We start from the raw sequence: 19407 nt of genomic DNA on the forward strand, positions 1-19407 counted from the left end.
GCACGTGAGCTCTGGCGCCCGGCGTGCGCTTGGTGCAGGGGGATGGTGTCAGGGCGCCAGTGTCCCCACCGTCTCGCTCCAAGACTGTCTCATCCATCTCAGGCTCTCTGGCTCCTCCACGCACCCCACCCCCCAGGGTGCGGCAGGCGGTACCTGACGTTGTGGGGCTGCCTGTCACAGGACAGCACCGTGTTCGCGATGGACTGCTGCAGGTGCTGCCGCTGCTTCCTCAGGGTCTGCTGGAAGTCGTCTTCCAGGGTCTGCACCACGTAGCGCAGGAAAAGGACTCGCCCCGGCAGGCTCTGTCCCTGTGGGAGGAAAAGGAGAGGCGCCTCCTCAGTCTCCCCAATGACGATGACGGTGAGCGCCGGGCTCTCAAACGCCAAGTGCAAAGGAAGGCCAAATGCAAAGGAAGGCCACGTGTCGCGAGTGTCTGCACCTGAGAGCCAGGGCAGGCAGGCCGGGCCGCAGCAAAGAGGGCCACCGGGCACCTACAGCCAGGACGCAGGCGTGCCAACTTTCTGGTTTTAAGGGACAACTGTAGGCAGTCAGTCTCGCTCCCTCACTAAATTTGTAAGTCTAGTACAAACCCTGAACTGTGGCTATCAGAAGAGAGAGGCAGGAACCGGCTCCAGAATGACTCCGGCCAACAACCAAATAAATCGTCAGCTTCCAGGAGTGCGAGCTGCGCGCCGCCCTCCCATTCGAGTGAGTCTGAGTGGGGTCTTCTGTTTTGGGGGCAACGACCCTAATCCACGCGGCCCAGCTGAGGGGGGCAGCACGTGGGCTTTGTGGCACCCACACCCTGTTTGTGGACTGTTGTTTGAAGCCTCTTATTTAACTTACGCTTTCAGAGTCTCAGTGTCCCTGTGCCCTACATGGGGATAATTCTAACCACAGCCAGTGCGAGTCCCTGTCTCTTGGCAGGCGGCCACACACAGTTTGGTGGTTTCCCTTTAGGGGGAGGCAAGTGCTGGGGCCCAGGCCAGGGGCTGAGGCTCTGAGCCCTGAGAATGAGGGGCACCAGGCAACACGCCGTTTCTCGTGGGCAACACCAGAGGGTCGGCATCTTTCCCAGAAACACAAGCTCCGGAAGCAGGGTATAGTTTGGTCGGTAGGAAAGAGAATGACCATTCCAAGCATCTGCCATTTCTTCCTGTTTTGGGAGGAGGTTAGGAGGGGACACCTTTGCCTTTTAAATGGTCTCTAATCTCTATTGATACACATAATTTTTCAAAACTCAAGTACTTGTGCCAGATTTATGAAGAAGACTCACAACCACTGGTCTCCTCCGGCCCGAGAGGGAGTAACTTCTGACCTTTTTCTTCTGCAGGTAACCCTAAACATTTCTACTATATGTGCTCTTATCACTAGTTTTCTTTTTTAATGATTTTATTTATTTATATTTTAGAGAGAGGAGAAGAGGGAGAGAAACATGGATCGGCCACCACTGGTATGCACCCCAACAGGGGACCAAACCCCTAAACCAGGCATGTGCACCGACCAGGAATCAAACCTGAGACCTTTGGGTTTGCCGAACAGTGCCCGAGTCACACTGGTCAGGGCAGGGACAGCGCCTGTGACTGCCAGGTGGTCTCCCATCCAAGGACTAACCAGGCCCAGCCCTGCTTAGCTTCCGAGATCAGATGAGGCCGGGTGTGCTCAGGGTGCCGGGCTGCAGACGGGTACTGCAGTTTCTCGATTTATGGGCTTCGGACACGACCTATTGCTTCTGCTGTGCCAGAGAAGGATCTGACTCATTCTGCCACTTCCCACTCCTCTTCCTAAAATAACTATCTCAACTTACACTCCGTCATCTACAGGTGACATCTTTTGTCTTCCCCCGTTGTAAGGATGCTGTAACAGCTCTAGCTTCTCAAATACACGACCTCTCTTCATCTCCCAACCTTTACTTTCTATAGTTGCCTATTTCCCACAGTTAACACCAATACAGTCGTCCTCCATGCTTTGTATAAAACTGATTCTAAAGATAACTAAACCGTGTGTACAGTGCACAGATCATGTTAAAGTTATTTACTACACTGGAAATCCATATAGTATACTATGAAAATCATTCATTTCTTGCAAAGATTTTTTATTTTCTTAAAGCTTCGTTTTTATCCTTTCCACACTGCTTGCCATGATCCCTTCTTCCACCTCAAGAATGGTGTTGAATTTTGAGAATACCCTTCTTTCCCAAATTGGTTTTTCTTTGTATTTTTAAAAAGCAACTTTACTGACAAACCTTAAAATTCACCCATTGTCAATGTACAACTGAACTTGTTGTGAATGTACCGAGTTTGGCAACTCGATGCCCATCTGTGGCCACCATCCTCACATCTGTCTGTTCGCAGGTGATTCCTACCCTACCTCCAGCGCCAGGCGGCCCCTCATCTACATCTGGCTGCGCCGACTTGCCTTTCTGGACATTTTGTATATACAGAATTATATAAAACGTGATCTTGCATGTGTGTGTGTGTGTGTGTTCCTTTTACTTGTTTTACTGTTTGTCGAGGCTCGTCCGTGTCCCAGCGTGTATTGTAGCTCAGTCCTCCTGTGTGGTGCTCCTGTGAGCGCGTATTCAGCACATTGTTACCAGTTCGCTGGCTGCTAGACGTTTGGGTGTTTCCTCTTTGGGGCTATTATGACTACGGCTCCTGTGAATTTCCCATGCAAGTCTTTGGGAGACAAAGGTTTTCATTTCTCTTGGGTCGATATCTGGAAGTAGAATAGCCAGGGCGCATGACGTTTCTGTTAAGATTGTTAGAGAAACCGCCAAACTGTTTTCCAAAGTGGCTGTACCGTGTATATTCCCACCAGCGACGTAGGAGACTTCTATCTCTATGTTCCCACCAGCCAACACTTGCTATTTTCTGCTTTCTTTAAACTTTTTAATTGTGGTAAAACATTAACGTAAAAATGAGCGTCTTAACCATTCTTCAGTGCCCGGGTCAGGAGTGTTAAGGATGTCCACACAGCTGCGCCCCGGCCTCCAGAACGTTCCCACCTTGCTGAGCCGAAACTCTACACACGCTGAGCGGTAGATCCCCATCTCCCCTCCTTCCAGCACCTGGTGAGCCAAGGTCTCCTGGCTGCTTCTGTGAATCTGACTACAGCAGACACCTCACGTAAGTCAAATCATCCAGTGCCCGTCTTTCTGTGACGGGCCTGTTTCACTCAGTATCACGCCCTCGCTGTCCTGCCGTCCTTGTTACCTGTGAGAGGGTGTCCCCCCTATTCTGTCCAGCCTGTCATCTGTCGATGGGCACCTGGGTTGTTTCGACCTCTTGGCTGTTGTCATGCTGTCATGTACGTGAGTGTGCAAAGATCTCTTACCCTGCTTTCAATTCTGGGCACGTACACCTAGCACTGGGATTGGTGGGTCACACTGTAATTCTGTTTTTAATTTCTTTGAGGAACTACCCTATAGTTTTCCAGAGTGGTCGCACCGTTTTAGAATTCTAACCACAGTGGACAAGGATTCTAATTTCTCCAAATCCCTGCTGCTTCTTACTTTCTGTTAAACGTTGTTTCATATGCTTGTTGGCCACTTGCAGCTCATTGTTAGAGAAACGTCTCTCTCAAGTCCTCTGCCCTTTTAAAAATCAGTTTGGCTTATTAAGTTGTACTGCTTCATAGTAGCCCCTTACCGGACATATGATCTAAAACCACCCGCTGTTCAGAAAGCGGAACCCAACGCGGCACCCGGGCATGCCTGCAGGCGTCGCAACAAAACTAAAAATACCTTCTCCCATTTTCTAGACCTCCTTTCCACGCGTGTCCTTTGCTGCAATCTCTAACTTTGATGTAGTCCCATTTGTCTATATTTGCTTTTTTTTGCATGTGCCTTTGGTGGTGTATCAGAAAAATCAATGCCAAATCCAAGGTCATGAAGCTTCCCCTCATGTTTTCTCCTAAGAGTTGGGTAGTTTGGGGCCTCCCGTTCAGAGCTGTGCTCCATTTTGCACGTGGTGTTGTGTAAGGGTCCAGCTCCCTCGTTTTGCACCTGCTTATGGATCTCCCCTGACGACACCTGGGGGGGAGTCACTCCTCTCCCCATTGAACAGGCTTGACATCCTCGGCGAACGTCAATGACTTTCACAACGTTTGATTTGGGGGTTCCCTAGCCCATTCCTTATGACTTTCTTTATAAGAGTACCACACTATTTAATTACTATATCTTTGCAATATGTCTTCAAATCAAGAAGTATGAGTATTCCAACTTTGTTCTTCAAGATTGTTTTGGCTATTCTGGGTCCTTTGAGATTTTAGGATGGATTTCTCTTTTTCTTTTTTTTAAAGCTTTTATTTATTCATTTTTTGGAGAGGGGGAAGGGAGGTAAAAAGAGACAGAAACACAAATGTGTGGTTGCCTTTTACATGCCCTAAACTGGGGACCTGGCCCACAACCCAAGCATGTGACATGACTGGGAATCAAACCAGCGACCCTTTGGTTCACGGGCTGGTGCTCAATCCACTGAGCCACACCAGCCAGGGTTGGATTTTTTTATTTCTAAAAGAAAAAATGCTATTAGGATTTTGGTAGGGATTGTGTTGAATATGTGGATTACTTTGGGTAGTACTGCCACCTTAACAATATTTAGTCTTCCAGTCCATGAACATGAGAATCCTTACCACTCATTTATGTCTTCTTCATTTTCTTTTAGCAATTTTTTATAGTTTTAGGTGTACATGTTGTTCACCTCCTGGTTATTTTTATACCTATTTTATTATTTTTGATGTTATTCTTAATGGAATTATTTTACTATTCTTTATAGATTGTTGGTGTATAGAAATACAATGGATTTTTGCATCGTTTTTGAATCCTGCAACTTTGCTGAATTTCTTTATTCTATTTTCTGTGTGGAATCTTTAGGGTTTTCTACACATAAGATCACATCATGTGTGAACAGAGATAATTTTACTTCTTCTTTTCCTATTTGGATGCCTTTTCTTTCTTTCTTTTTTTTTTTAGATTTTTATTTATTTATCTTTAGAGGGGAAGGGAAGGAGAGAGGGAGACAAATATCAATGTGTGGTTGCCTCTCATGCATCCCTTGCTGGGAACTGGCCTGCAACCCAGGCATGTGCCCTGACTGGGAATCGAACTGCGATACTCTGGTTTGCAGGCCCATGCTCAATCCACTGAGCTACACCAGCCAGGGCTGAATGCCTTTTATTTCTTTTCCTTGCCTGATTGCTTTGGCTAGAACATCCAGTACTGGATAAAAGATATGAAAGACACTTTTGCCTTGCTCCTGCTCTTAGAGGAAAAGCTTTCAGTACTTCACCACTGAGCATGATATTCGCTACAGGTTCTTCACACGGGGCTTTTGCGAGTTAGTTTCCCTCCATTCCTATTTTGTTGAGTTTTTATCGTGAAAGGGTGTTGAGTCTTGTCAAATGCTTTTCTGCACCAGTTGAGATGATCATGCAGTTCTCGTCCTTCTCTGTCAATGTGGTGCGCCTATCATAGGGATTGACTTTTGTGTGTTGAGCCATCCTTGAATTCCTGGGGAAATCCCGCAAGGTCATGGTGTGAATGATATTAGTGTTATGATATGCTGCTGAGTTTGGTTTGCTAGTATTTTGCTGAGGACCTTTGCATCAATGTTCATAAGGGATATTGGTCTGTAGTTTTCTTGTTGTGTCTTGGGCTAGCTTTGATATCAGAGCGATGCCAGCTTCATAGACTAAAGAGACGTTATCAGGTATCTATCTCATAAAACCTACTGAGACTTAACTGTGGCCTAACATGTGGTCTATCCTGGAACACGTCCCACTCGCACTGGGAAGGACATGCGCACTGCTGTTGAGTAGGATAATCTGCATACAGTTGTTAGATCTGCTTGGTGTATCGTGTTAAGTCCTCCCTTTCCTTGTCGTCCATCTATTGTTCTATCCATTACTGAGAGCAGGGTATTAACATCTCCAGCTGTTAATATAAAACCCTCTATTTCTCCCTTTAATTCTGTCAGTTTTTACTTCATATTTTGATGATCTTTCATTAGGTGCATACATGTTTATAACTGTTTTTTTTAATCCCCTGAGGACAGGCTTATTGATTTTTAGAGAGAGGAAGAGGGGAGAGAAAGAGAGGGAGACAGAGACAGAGAAACATCAGTGTGAGAGAAACATCAATCCGTTGCCTTCTGTATGTGTCCTGACCAGGGATCGAACCTGCGACCTAGGTGTGTGTCCTGAGGATTAAATCTGTAACCTTGTGGGATATGGGATGACTCTGCAGCCAACAAGCTGCCCGGCCAGTGCTGTTCCCTCACTCTTTGGGTGTGTACCTGTAAGTAACCTGCTAAGGAATGGGCCCGAGGCTGCTTTTCAAGCTGCTATATGTCTGGAAATGTCTTTATTCTACCCTCACACTTGACTAATATTTTAGCTGAGTGTAGAATTCTAAGCTGAAAATAATTTGTTCCATCCAAGTGCTCTTGGGTGAGCAGACGGAAAGATGGCAAGTTCGGGTCAGAATGCCACAAAATTATGTTCTGGAGCACCAACTCCAGTAGTTGCCTTCATTTGTGACAAGTTCTTCCTTATATTTCCCAGACAATGAATCCTTAGGTAACTTGATGACTGAACTTTCTGACTCAACAATGGAGAGGTTGTCAGTTCCAGCCACAAACTGTCAGCAAAGACACAGCCCATATCGGACTTGAACCCTCCTGTGTGTGATGTTTCTGAGTCCAAAGCCTCTCTGCCCTAGAGCACAGCTTTCCTCCCTCCTTGGCTGCAGCATCCACCCCCCCCCCAATGTGGTCTAGCCTCTGGCTTTCTCTGCCTAGCTTCATCGGTCATCACTCTTATAGCTCCTTTAGATCCTTCCATCTTCCTTCAGATCTAAGGTCCTTCGCCTTATTTCCATTGCCATAGATTTATAACTTTCCTTACTCATTTACGGGATCTCAAGGAGAGGGACAAGTGAACGTACTCACTCTTGAATTGGAAGACGGCGCGTGCCCTTCCAGTAGGAATTTTTTGGATGGGGATGAGAGTAGGAGGAGGAAATAATGGCGAAGACTTTAGTATCAGGTTTGCTGTTACTTTTGTTTCTAGTTAAAATTTCCTCTGCAAAAGATACGCTCTCATAATTGTTAGGTTACCTCTTCCTCCATGACGTAAGTGAGCAGCTTCCAGTCCCACTCCACTGTCTTGGCATTAGCTGGATGAAGCCTGCAAGTCAAGTGACAGGAAATTAGCAGAGTGTAATGGAAAAGGGGATGGGATCTGGAAGACGACAGAAGCAAGGAGCTTTCTTATCCTGAGTGTTCTTGCCCCCTCTTTGATATAATACATTGTCATCTGAGGCCAACGGAACTCCATGTTTGTTTGTTTTTTGTTTTTCTACACAGTATCCATTTATCTTTTGGGAGGCAATAGTAACCCAAAGTTGCCTTGAAGAAATCTACTCTTTATTAGTCAGCCTACTGGCTTTACCTGCCAGGACCCTGAAATGAAGCCCATGAAGCATAGCGAGCCAGTCATGATATCTACCCCTCGATTCACAGTGACTGGCTCACGGATGGGCTCATGCGTCAAGTTATGCCAATTAAGCCACAAGGCTGACTTTGAGAACCCTGGAGTGATTATAAAGGAAGCAGGCACGCTCTCCCACTGAGAGTATCATAAATGTCGTAGGAGTTAGAGGCTGAGAAGGCTGCCACTTGAAGGCTGGACAGAGAAGCAGAGCAGAGCTGAAAAAGGGTCCTTGTGACCGTTTCTGAACTGAATTAAGTCATCTTATTCTTAGGTTCCTAGCAACATGAGCCATTAAATTCTCTTTTACTAGCTTAAAGCTAGCTGGGACTGGGTGTCCTGCCACTCGCGATCCGACTAACACTGATGCACTAAGTCACTCTCTCTAATGGTTGGCTGAATAGAGACTGGGCAAGAGGAGGCGGGGCCGCAAGTCCAGGCTCCCCAGAAGGTCCGCCAGCGTCTGCGGTCCATACTGTTGGATTTTCATGAGGAGCATGTAGGCCTCCTTGAGCACGTCCGCGGGCTCGGAGCTGCTGAGCAGGATCTTCTGGATGATGTGAGCCACAACCTCCCTGGGTGGGTAGTGCTGGGGGGACACGAAGTCCATCAGGAACTGCACAGTCCCCAGGGAGAAGTTCTCTTCAATGGTGTTTGTCACCATTCTTAGCCTTCGATGAGGGATGGGTTCTAGTTTTTGACCCTTGCTCTGCAGAGATAAAAAGAAAGGAGTTAGGATGGGTTTCTATGGACATAAAAACAAGAAGTTCTGGAGCAGACTGAAGACAGCCCAGTTTTCCGTGCATTGGAATTAAAACAAAAGATTGGAAAGCCTCATCTAAAAAAACTTTCAGTGACATGGGCAACGCTTATATTAAGTTAAAAAACAGGAACTCCATGTTCTACATATGACTTCATCTATGTTAAAATATAGCAAAGAAAGAAGAAAAGTAAAGAGCCGGGAGCTGGCCAAAGCTGCTTTTGGAGTAAGGTGGTAAGATATTTCAGGGTAGTTACAACAGTTTGTTGGGTACTGAAATAAATAGAGGAAGAAAGACATTTTAAATGTTTAATTGTTAGGAGAAGAATCCAATTTGGTTAATTTTTGAGGGGTAGATAGTAAATGTAAGTTGCTTTCTCCCCCAAAAAGTGTGTATATAAAGTCTGGGGGAGAAAATGTGAGAAGTGGTTTCTATGGTCTGGGTGGTAGAATTACAGATGAGCTTTCCTCTACAGACTCTTCTGTATTTTTCATTTTTTTTCATAACAGACATATATTACTTTCATAATCAGAAGAAAAACAAACATTAAAAAGTATTGATATAAGCCCTGGCTGGTGTGGCTCAGTGGATTGAGTGCGAACCTGTGAACCAAAGGGTCACTGGTTGGATTCCCAGTCAGGGCACATGCCTGGGTTGCGGGCCAGGTCCCCAGTGGGGGGCGCATGAGAGGCAACTGCACATTGATGTTTCCCTCCCACTCTTCCTCCCTTCCCCTCTATCTAAAAATTAATAAGTAACCTCAAATTTTTAAAAAAGTTTGATATGGGAATATAATAATAGCAATAATTATAAAGCAACTTTTGAACATTTAACCTAGCCTGCCTTAACTCTCACAACAACCCTAAGACATACGTACTGTTATTGTTTCTGCTTTATAGGTAAGAAGGCTGAGAGTCAGAGAGTCAAGACCAAATGGCCGGCGCACACCGCTGGTGTCGCACCAGAGGTATCCTGTAAACTCACGCTCTCCGGAAACCACAAAACCGACAATGATGCAGGTTTTCCTAAATGTTTAAATGCATATGTATAAAAAGGCAATGAGGAAGGAGATACACTGAGTTATTAATAATAATACATGCTGAGTGATAGCATTATGGGTAATTATTGTTTATAGTTTCTATTTTTTGATGTTTTATATTAAGCAAGCATAACTTTTAAATTTTGAGAATAGGTGTTAATTGTAAAACACCAACCCAAGATTTGACAGCTTGTGAGTAACAATGAAAGTGTGATGGCCGGAGTCACCCTGGTTAGCACGGTCTGGTCTCGAACCCCCGAGGGCACCCCGCCCCCACTGATGAGAGACCGATGCCATTGGCTGCAAGTAATGAAGAGCAAGGCAAGAGAACAAAGACCTCACTTTGGTGCCTGTTCCACCTGTGATGCGTTCTGTAGCCTCGAACCTGTGTTATTCGCTTCCTGCCTGCACATGCGGACATCTACAAATGTACAGTTTATCAATCATTTTGATGCCCATATGCTTACAGGGAACTAATACTTACAGAGCATTTGTATAGGTCCTGAAAGGTGGTTTTATGCTTTCTGTGTTTACCTTAGAGTCAAATAACCCTATGACATACTGGCATTATGACTTCTTTTAGAGCTGAACAAAGAGAGACTCAAGAGGAGTCAAGGCCAAGGGCTGGTACGTGACAGCACAGGGACCGGCTACGAGGTTCTCTGGGGAAAACTGTCCAGTACAGGAGTGCTTGTTAAAGGCTTATTTAAGAAGGGAAGAAATGCAGACGAGGAAAAGTCCGCTGTGTCCGCCTGGCCGCCACCTTGTCGTCGGAGCTACATGTGCACAGAAGGCGGACATGGTCTCCCTGCCTGCAGTCCCAAGGGCCTCTCTAGTTACACAGCCCCGGAAAATACCGCAACCCTGACCACAGAAACATCAACTCTTTCACACCGCCAAGCTCTCTTGGTAACGAACAGACATGTCACCAATCTGAGGCGAACCCAGGGTAAAAGAGACCAGGCGAGGGGTTGGGAGAGTCTCTCAGAAGAAGACAAACTTATTAGAAGATATAACAACAATCGAAACGAGAGCACAGTTCACTCTCCAAGGCCAAACCAAGGTGGACGCCTGACCTGCTAAGCTGGATGGCTGACAGCTCCAGCAAGAGCGCACCTTGTGACCTCTTAGGCCACTTCAAGCCAGCCTTCCGGACACTGTGCCCAGTACGTGGTTATGGACAGTGAGAAAACAGCTTCCCATCTTTGTCCCTTACACGTCTCATTTAGTTCAGTGAGGACCAATGGGAAGCAGCATTCCCACCAAAATCTTAAGATTGAATTCCCTCCCTAAATGTAATCATTCTGGAGGCACTGAAGGGTCAGGACTGTTGTTATGGTTATTTCTGTGACGTGGAGGCTGTAAGAAGGGTATCCTAAAAGGAAAGACCTGGGAATGAAAGAGCAGACGTGGCAGGCACTTTACGTACGTTCCCTTAAGTAATGATGCTGTGAGGTGGGTTCTGGTTCCCATTTTACAGATGGGAAAGCTGAGGTTCAGACAGGTCGACTGCTACAGGGCTGGTTTTTAAGTGTGGGGCTGACATTTGAACCCAGATCTGACTGTACACTGCACGGTTCTGCAAGTCAGGGAAAGACAAAAATGTCAAGTTCATACGGGGCTCATTCTCCCATGCATGGACTCCCGGCACACGGCTTTCAGGCCCCTTGCCACTAAGGGGACACAGGTCAGCTCACCTCTCTCACATCCTTGTCCGGTATCAGTGTCTGGAAGAAGAGGTGGTGCACCGGAGGCCGTAAGAAGTACTTTAGCCTGTGCAGGCAGGGTCTGCTGTACAGCGCGCCAGGCCGCGTTTGCACTTGCACTTGCACCTGGGCGGGCCCGGGGGTGGCAGGCCCTGAGAGGGCCATCTCCTTTCTGGCTGGAGTTTCTGTGACAGAGAGCCAAGGGACTTTGTATAAAGAGGTTTCAGACTGTGGAGACTGAGGGCTAAGAGAGCAGCTCGGAGAGGAGGGAGCTGAGATATCCATGGGAGTGTCTCGGTTCTGTACGTCATCCGAGGGAGAGTCCGGCCTATTTCCTGGCCAGTGTGGCATGTCTCCAGGCGAATGTGGCACATCGGTTAAGTGTGAGATTTTGCCAGGTAACTGCAGCGTGCCTCTTGGTGACTGTGGTGCACCCATTGGTAACCGCGGCATATCTCCTGGTGACTGTAGCACATCTCTCGGTGGTGACTGTGGCGCGTCTCTTGGCGACTGCGGCATGTCTGCAGGTGATTGAGGCATGCTTCTTAGTGACTGTGGCTTGTCTGTAGGTGACTGCGGCATGTCTCCTGGTGACTGCGGCATGCCTTTTGGTGACTGCGGCATGTCTCCTGGTGACTGGGGCATGTCTCCTGGTGACTGCGGCATGTCTCCTGGTGACTGCGGCATGTCTCCTGGTGACTGTGGCATGTCTCCTGGTGACTGTGGCATGCCTGTAGGTGACTGCGGCATGCCTCTTGGTGACTGCGGCATGTCTCCTGGTGACTGGGGCATGTCTCCTGGTGACTGTGGCATGCCTGTAGGTGACTGCGGCTTGTCTGTAGGTGACTTCGGCATACCTCCTGGAGACTGCGGCAGGCCTCCTGGTGACTGCGGTGCATCACCTGGTGGCTGTGGCATGTCTCGCAATAACTGTGACATGTCTCCTGATGACTGTGGCACATCTCCCAGGGACCATGGCGTGCTTTGCGGGTGTGCCACGCCTGGTGGATGTGGTGTGTGTGGAGGTGGGCCTGGTACACCCTGAGGTGGGCAGTGCGGGTCCCAAGGTGGGCTTTGTGAGTGTTGAGGATGGCGCGATGAGTCCTGAGGTGGGCGCGGCCCGTTCTGAGGGCACGGCACTTCTTGAAGCAGGTTAGGCAAAGCTTGTGGTTGGCACTGCACAGTTTGTGATGGGCACGACAAGGCTCGCGGTGGGCATGAGGAGGCTCGTGGCGGACACGGCGAGTCTCGCAGGGGGCACGGCAAAGCTCGCAGTGGGCACGGCAAGGCTTGTGGTGGGCAAGGTGCATCTTGCTGTGGGCAGGCCAAGGGCGCCCTCTGACTGCCACCGCCATTGTTGCTCACTGGGGAGAGGGGGTGGACATCCAAAGATGGCTGCAGGCTGGCCAAGAGGCCGAGGTCACCTTTGAACGTGGTCGAGCTACAGTTCGGCTCTGCGAGATGAACAGAGTCCCCACTGATGGATGGAGGGGGCTGGGGGTCTTCAAATGCGGTTTCTTCCAAGAGGTCCACATCCACAGGGTCGCTGTTAAGGGTCCTCCGTGCTCCGGGCCACAAGCTTCTGTCTACCCGCCCTTCCCTCGCCTCTTTGCTGGAGAGGCTGGCGCATGTTTGAGGGTTGGTTGATTCCTTCTGGGAAGGAGTGACAGGTTCTAGAGTTAAGTCTAAAGTGGCGATAGGTCTGGTTTCTTCCTCAGTTGTGGTCAAGTCGATCACGCAGATCCCACCTCGATCCTTCGGCCTCGGTCTGCTCTCTCTGGTTAAGTCGATGAAGTCCTGGGGAGGGATTGTGAGAAGACAGAGGGTCACAGAGGGAGTCCCGGCTTTATCTAAGACAGACTGACATTTCGTTTGGAAGTGCAAATACACGGGATAACCTACAGCAGAAGCTACAGTAAAAGGGAAGATGAAATAAGGGAATCTAGTGTGGCCTAGATTCCCTAGGAATCTAGGGAGAGCATGCTGAGAGCTTTCACGCGTCTCCAAGTTTCACCACCACCCTAACAGGTAAGTGTTATCTGCTCCATTGCACAGGTGGGAAACTGAAGTTTAGAGACATTAGGCTACTTACCTAAGGATTACAGAGCTAAGTAGCAGAGACAAACAAGCAACCCAGGTCTCTTTCCTTCCTTCCCTGTTAGGGCCTAGGAGTGTACAACTTTAGTTGATATGTAATTGGCTCACAGTCAGCTATGGAGGCTAATACAATAAAGGGTTATAAAATGATTAGGCAGTTCACAAAGCCTCACGATGCCAGCCAGAGGTACTGTAGTCAACGTCCCGTAAGCCCGGAATGACATTGCTCTCCCAGGTGTCTTCTCACCTGCTTGGGTACCTTGCCACTGGCCTGTTGTGTACCAGTTGCTGGGCTACCACAGCTACCATGCTGTTTCTTAATAGATGTGACAGTCACCACTGTCAATGGCACCGAAGCAGGTACAGGATTCTCGGCGGCTCAGTGAGAAGCTGCCCTCCGCCTCGTCCTGGAATAGGGATTTGCTTGGTGAAGCCAAGCACCTCCTTCCCCAGAGGCAGCCGTCGCCGCTCCGAGGGGTTCTCTGCTGCTAGCTGAACTCAACAACACACAGCTGTGAGGCCACAGAGGTAATATTTGATAGTCACCCATACCATTTAACAAAGATAATGTTTCAAACTACTGGGTCGAAAGGATAAATAATTCAGTACAGGATGTTGGGATAATTAGCTAACCATATGGAGAGAAAAATAGTGGATTACCACTTTATCCCTTTTTTGAAACTCATTCCAGGTAGATGAATGGATTAATTAAATGTAAAGAGTATTTTTACAACCTTAGGAGTGAGGAGAGCCATTCTAAGCATGACTATAAAGACAGAAGTCAAACATTGAAAAAGAGCAGCCGAACTGAATGTAACTCAAAGCTTTATAACTCCTGTCAAGAAAACCAAAAGAAGCCAGTGGTCGGGGGGGGGGGGGGAGGGGGGGAGGGGAAGATGTAATGTGTGCGATGCAGGGGCCACATTCATTTTTTTAGTACAAATTACCACCAACTGGCTGGCTTAAAACACCAGTAACTGATCCTCTCAGTTCTGGAAGTGTAGAAGTCCAGTGTGTGGGTGTGTGCAAGCCCATGCTGTCGAAAGGCTCTCTGGGAGAATCTGTTCCAGGCCTTTCAGCTTCTGGGGTCTCCAGCAACTCTTAACTTGCAGCGCATCACCCCGCACTGCCTCCGCCACCGCACGGCGTTGTCCCTCTCCCTTCACGCTGTGTTACAAGGGCACCGGTTGCGTTGGATGAATGGCCCACCCTACTCCCTACGACTTCATTTTCATGATCACATCTGCAACGCCCCGATTTCCAAACAAGGTCACTTTCTGCAGTGAGAGTTAGGGCTGCAACGCATCCTTTTTGGCGGACCCAATTCAACCCACGGTGAGTCTCGCACATAAGCAATATTTACATACTAGTAAGAAAAATAACACCCCAATAGGACAATGACAGGCAATTCACACACATGCACACACACAACATAGAAATCTATGTCCAATAAACACGCCCAAGATGTCCACCGCTCTGACCTGCTGAGCATGCTGTCTGACCTCCGGCCTCACTAGCTGCTTCTCTGCCCCTCACCGTCACCTGGGCCAGGCCCTGGATGTTTTCCTTGCTGTCTCTCAGCCCAGGTGATCACATCCAAGTCACTACAACCTACGTGCTAAGGACACCCAGTGTGTGTCCCTACTGAGGAGGACTTCCCCTCTGACCTCCCGACTCAGTGCAAGCACCATGCCTGGCATCTCCGCTTTGGCTAACCCACAGGCATCTCACATTTAGCACCTTCAAAACAGCAGTCTTGAAAATCTGTCCTCCAACTTGGTTCCTCCCCACGTCTTCCTCAATGAATGGCTTCTGGTCGCTCAGGCCCAAACCAGGACACCCCTCCTGACTCCTCCCTCCCGCCCATTATCCACACCCAAGCCATCAGGACCCGCTAGTCTCCGTGCCCGCTGCACCCCTGGAGACCAAGCTTCAGTCGCGCCTGACCTGCGGCACACACCTCACAGGCTGAGCCCCCTGATTCCACTTTCGTCCCCTTCCGGGGAGCTGACTGTGTTTCTGGCTTGTTCAGGACAGTTCCCGTGTTCACCTGCCACTTGCAAACCTGTCCAGTTGGAGCCCCCTGTCATTTGCAAAGGAATCCCCATTTGGATGATTAATTAGTCGCCTTTGTGGTAGTTCTTCTGTCTCGCAATAGCTAGAATCACCTTTTAAAAAGGTTAATCAGACCATGCCATTCCCCGGCTTAAAATCCTTCAAATATGTCTTAAAACACAGAATAAACCCGCAATTCCTTACGTGGTTTGCAAGGCCCTGTGCGACCTAGCTCACCTTCTTCTCATCCTCTCTGACCCTGTCCTTCACTCACTATATTCTGCCCTTGCGGGCCTTTCTATTCCTCCAGTAAGTCGTGAACTTTCCCACTTCCAGGACTTTATGTTTGCTGCACCCTTTGCTCCTCCCTCATTCCTCTAGACCTCATAGCAAACCTATGCTGTCACTGTGGGCTTGGGTCAAATACTAACTCTTCGGGGAGGAGTTCTCTGAAAAGACAATCGGTGTCTCCAACCCTACCCACGTTCCTCTCCGTCAAATTGCGCCCCGATTCGTGGATGCTTGTCTTTCCCCATGAGAATGTGGGTCCACTGTCATCTCATTCACCTCTGGTCTCCAGAGTCGAAGCACATGCTCCGAAAGCATTTATTGAAAAAGTGGATCTCAAGCAAAGAGACAAATTACAACATGACAGCGGGCACAATCTGGCTACCAGATCAGCCAAGATGAGAAGAATGAGGGGCCTTAGTTTTCTTTCTAACACCGGATGTCACCTGGTATTACACTTACGTGCTTGTTAACTGTTCACTGACTAGAATGAAATCTCCATGAGGGCAGGGACTTGGTCTAGTTCACAGCTGTGTCCTCAGCACCTGTAAGAGCCTGGTGTTCAGTAGATGTCTACTGGAGAAATATGCCCTGGCTGGTGTGGCTCAGTAGGTTGAGCACTGGCTTGTGAACCAAAGGGTCACAGGTTCGAATCCCAGTCAGGGCACGTGCCTGGGTTGTGGGCCAGGTCCTCTGTAGGGGGCGTGTGAGAGGCAACCACACATGAATGTTTCTCTCCCTCCCTTCTGCTCTCTCTAAAAATAAGTAAAATATTTAAAAAGAAAAAAAGAAACTGACCATATCTGGGGCTGGGATCATGAAGCAGGGAAGAAAGGGGCGTGATGAGACCATAATGGGTGCACAATTTCTGTGGGAAGTTTGGTAATACATGTCAAAAGTCTTCAAAGGGAGGGTACACCGTTCGACTCAGCAATGGCACATCTAAGAGGATCTTACCCTAAACAAACAAATGAATAAGGGCATAAAGGTTATTTCCAAGGCAATTCCTCACTGGGTTGTTGATAATAGAGAAGTTTCACAAGAACCAGCATGATAGACTGATTATGAATTACAAATCTGTGCAATGAAATACACTATAAATACTGCTAAAGACGTGCATGTATTAGCGTGGAAAGGGATGAGAAGTACATTAACAGAAAAAGCCAAGCTAGAAAACACATTTACAGCAAGGCTCCACTTGCAAAAACACGTCTGGGAGATACGTGGGCATGTATGAGCACGAACATTGAGATGAAGGTTCAGACAGGCCTACATCAAAATGTTGACACCCGTTGTCTTTGGGTGGTGGAATTAAGGGCAATTTTAATGTTCTTCATATACATTTCAAAACTATTTTTCTGGTAGGTCAACCAAAAAATTAATCGACTATATATGTATGTACATGTTCTGTGTGGAAAAGAAAAAGCAGTAAGATTACTGAAAACACAAACACACTTCATCGACTTAGCGAAGGCAAAAGCCCAAGTGAAGAACCAGGAGTTCAGGAATATGAGCTGCAGTATCGGGAATAGCTGTCTGATTTCCTCACTACAAGCATGTTGCTTCCCCACAGTGGGCATTACAAGAAAGAAAAAAATTGTAAAAGTTGTTTCTTTTATTTCACTGCTTGCCACGCTTGAGAAGGTCAGGCCTGGCTGAGAAACAATGCAGAGTGCAGCCAAGGTTCTCATTTGTGCTGGGCGTTTCCTTGCATTGCCTCATTACAAATCTAACGGTCCTGCCAGGCAGGCATGAATGTTCCCAGGAGCAGAAGCTGAGAGAGGTGAGAGAACTGGCCAAAGCTTGCACAGCTGGTATGTTGAGGATGTGATTTATAGCGGTCTCTCTGACCTCAGGGCCTTCAGGAAAAGGGAAAGCTAGACAAAGGCACTTGAGGCTTTAAAGATTTTACTTATTTATTTTTAGACAGAGAGGAAGGGAGGAAGAGTGGGAGAGAAACATCAACATGTCATTGCCTCTCACGTGCCCCCTACTGTTGGGGACCTTGCCTGAAACCTAGGCATGTGCCCCTACTGGGAATCAAACCTGCAACCCTTTGGTTTCGAGGCTGGCATGCAATCCACTGAGCCACACCAGCCCAGACCACTCAAGGCTTTAATACCTTGCAAGTTTCTTAATGCCTTTGATCTTTCATAGGGATTATCCCACCTCCCTTATCTAACTGACAAGAGAGATAAACGAAGAAAAGCTTGGTGTTTTCAGAAAGCTGTAGTAAAGTATCTAGAGACAGCTTACTCTCTGGAACTTGCCCTTCATCCCTCTTCAACTCAAAAGGGTCAAGAGCAAAATGCCTGGTTGGGTGGCCATGGGATGGGGAGCATTTAGAGGGCATGTCCATGCACGTGCGGGAAGGGCCACAAGAGACATAGCAGACTGGGATGAGGATGCCATCTGGGTGCTTGAAGGAGGAAGCTGGACTAAGATGAAGGAAAAGAGACAGCACTTGAGACGAACGGAAGTGGGTGGGGAGGACCAAGTTCAAGGGGGACTGAGAAGGGAAAGGGGAGGCAGCTGTGAGTTATTCTCAGTATTTTCTCCTTCCACCTTTTTTTCTCTCCATATCATTTCCTTGATGATCTCAATCACTCTTAGGCCTTTGGTGCTTTCTATTTGGATAATTACCAAATAGCTCCCTTCTGCCTGTTCTGTGGAGATCAGCTTCCTTGGGTGGGCCACATTCATGTACATTTCCCACCAGCACTTTCAATCTAGTGGGTCCAGAATGAATGCAGCCTCCCCTCCACACCACGCCTGCTTCTACTCTTGAACATGCGGTCCTACCAAACATCCACCTGAACTGTGCGCTCTCCCCCATTCCTTCCACCATTTCACCCAACAAATATTTATCATGAATCGATTTTGTCCCACACGCTGCCACAGTGCTAAGTACATCCACTCAGTTACCTAGTGGGATCGCTTGCACCTTGCAAATCTCTTATCTGTCCACTCATCTAAATTCTTTATGGAAATTAATTGAGAACCCCTGGTGCTTGCACCTTGCCAACACAGCACTGTCTGCTAATTGGTTTTGCCTGTCATTCATTCTCTTGACCATCATACCTGGGACTCAGAAGGGGCCTTCTCTGGAGGCTTAGGGATCAGTCTGGCTGGGAAGGGTTTGAGGGGGCGGAGGCTAGATTTGTCTTGGAGTATTTGCATATGAAGAAAGGTGGTATGTTAGAGACCCATGAAGCTGGTTAAATGATGAGCGTGATCATCTTTTTATTTCTGGGGTGTGGCTTCGTGGGACTGAGATGTTGTAAGTCTGATGATGTTGCGAGTCTTCTGAGAGAAAGCCTGTCCACTTCCTACCCCTTGAGTACTCAGTGGCCGCTTGTTGGGTGTATCACCTTCTATGAGAAGGACCTCGGATGTCGTGTTCTCCCTTGTATCCCCCCCAAAAAAACATCTGGCCCATAGTAGAGGTCCAATATATGCGTGTGGAGGATTCTAGAAAGGCAAGGACCATAGATGTTTTAGTCACCATCTCGGGGAGAAGGACAAAGACTAAGGGTACCCAGGGGAAAAGAAAAATGCGAGATGTTTCCCTCTCTGTTCCTTCAGAGCTCAGCAAACGTTTGCTAAGCGATACAAATCACTCTCCTGCACAACTCCAAAACCGGGCCCCTCGCTCGGCTGCCAGGCCCTGGAGCGCCGCCACCATCTGCCCAGGCCCGCAGTTCCCTCACTGCCTCCCTCCCTCCCTCCCAGCTCCTGCTCCCGTTACTTCCCAGCACACATCTGCACCCACCACAAGCCAAACAATTACACGCTCCCGCGTGCCGACTCCAGGTCGGGGACTCCCCCCGAGGACTCCCTGTCCCCCTGAACCCCTAGCCCCCACCCCCGCCCCGCCAAGGCTCCCGGCAAGCCCGCGGCCGGGCCTGAGACGGCCGCCTGCCGTGGGACGTCGCGCATGTGCTCGACCGCCCCTTTTCAGCCTCCCGCC

The 19407-nt window shown here is 48.3% G+C and overlaps 1 protein-coding gene and 1 long non-coding RNA gene across 2 annotated transcripts in view; one reads left to right on the forward strand and one right to left on the reverse strand.

Annotated features, from left to right (window-relative positions):
- The window catches only part of SIMC1 (SUMO interacting motifs containing 1), a 31533-nt gene that overhangs the window by 11673 nt on the left and 453 nt on the right, over positions 1 to 19407 (reverse strand). The window contains exons 2-5 of the mRNA XM_037134875.2: positions 10989 to 12794; positions 7968 to 8200; positions 7119 to 7188; positions 154 to 308 (exon numbers count right to left, since the gene is read on the reverse strand). Of these exons, the coding sequence (XP_036990770.2) occupies positions 154 to 308; positions 7119 to 7188; positions 7968 to 8200; positions 10989 to 12794 (2264 nt within the window). The remainder of the gene's footprint in view (positions 1 to 153; positions 309 to 7118; positions 7189 to 7967; positions 8201 to 10988; positions 12795 to 19407) is intronic.
- Positions 304 to 10304, forward strand: LOC119041548 (uncharacterized). Its single transcript, XR_005081063.2, has 3 exons — positions 304 to 708; positions 1246 to 1333; positions 9152 to 10304. It is a non-coding gene; the product is annotated as an uncharacterized LOC119041548 (long non-coding RNA).

The sequence above is a fragment of the Artibeus jamaicensis genome, unplaced genomic scaffold, assembly GCF_021234435.1.
Source record: "Artibeus jamaicensis isolate MK-2021 breed Jamaican fruit bat unplaced genomic scaffold, CSHL_Jam_final scaffold_3151, whole genome shotgun sequence".
NCBI classification, from domain to species: domain Eukaryota; kingdom Metazoa; phylum Chordata; class Mammalia; order Chiroptera; family Phyllostomidae; genus Artibeus; species Artibeus jamaicensis.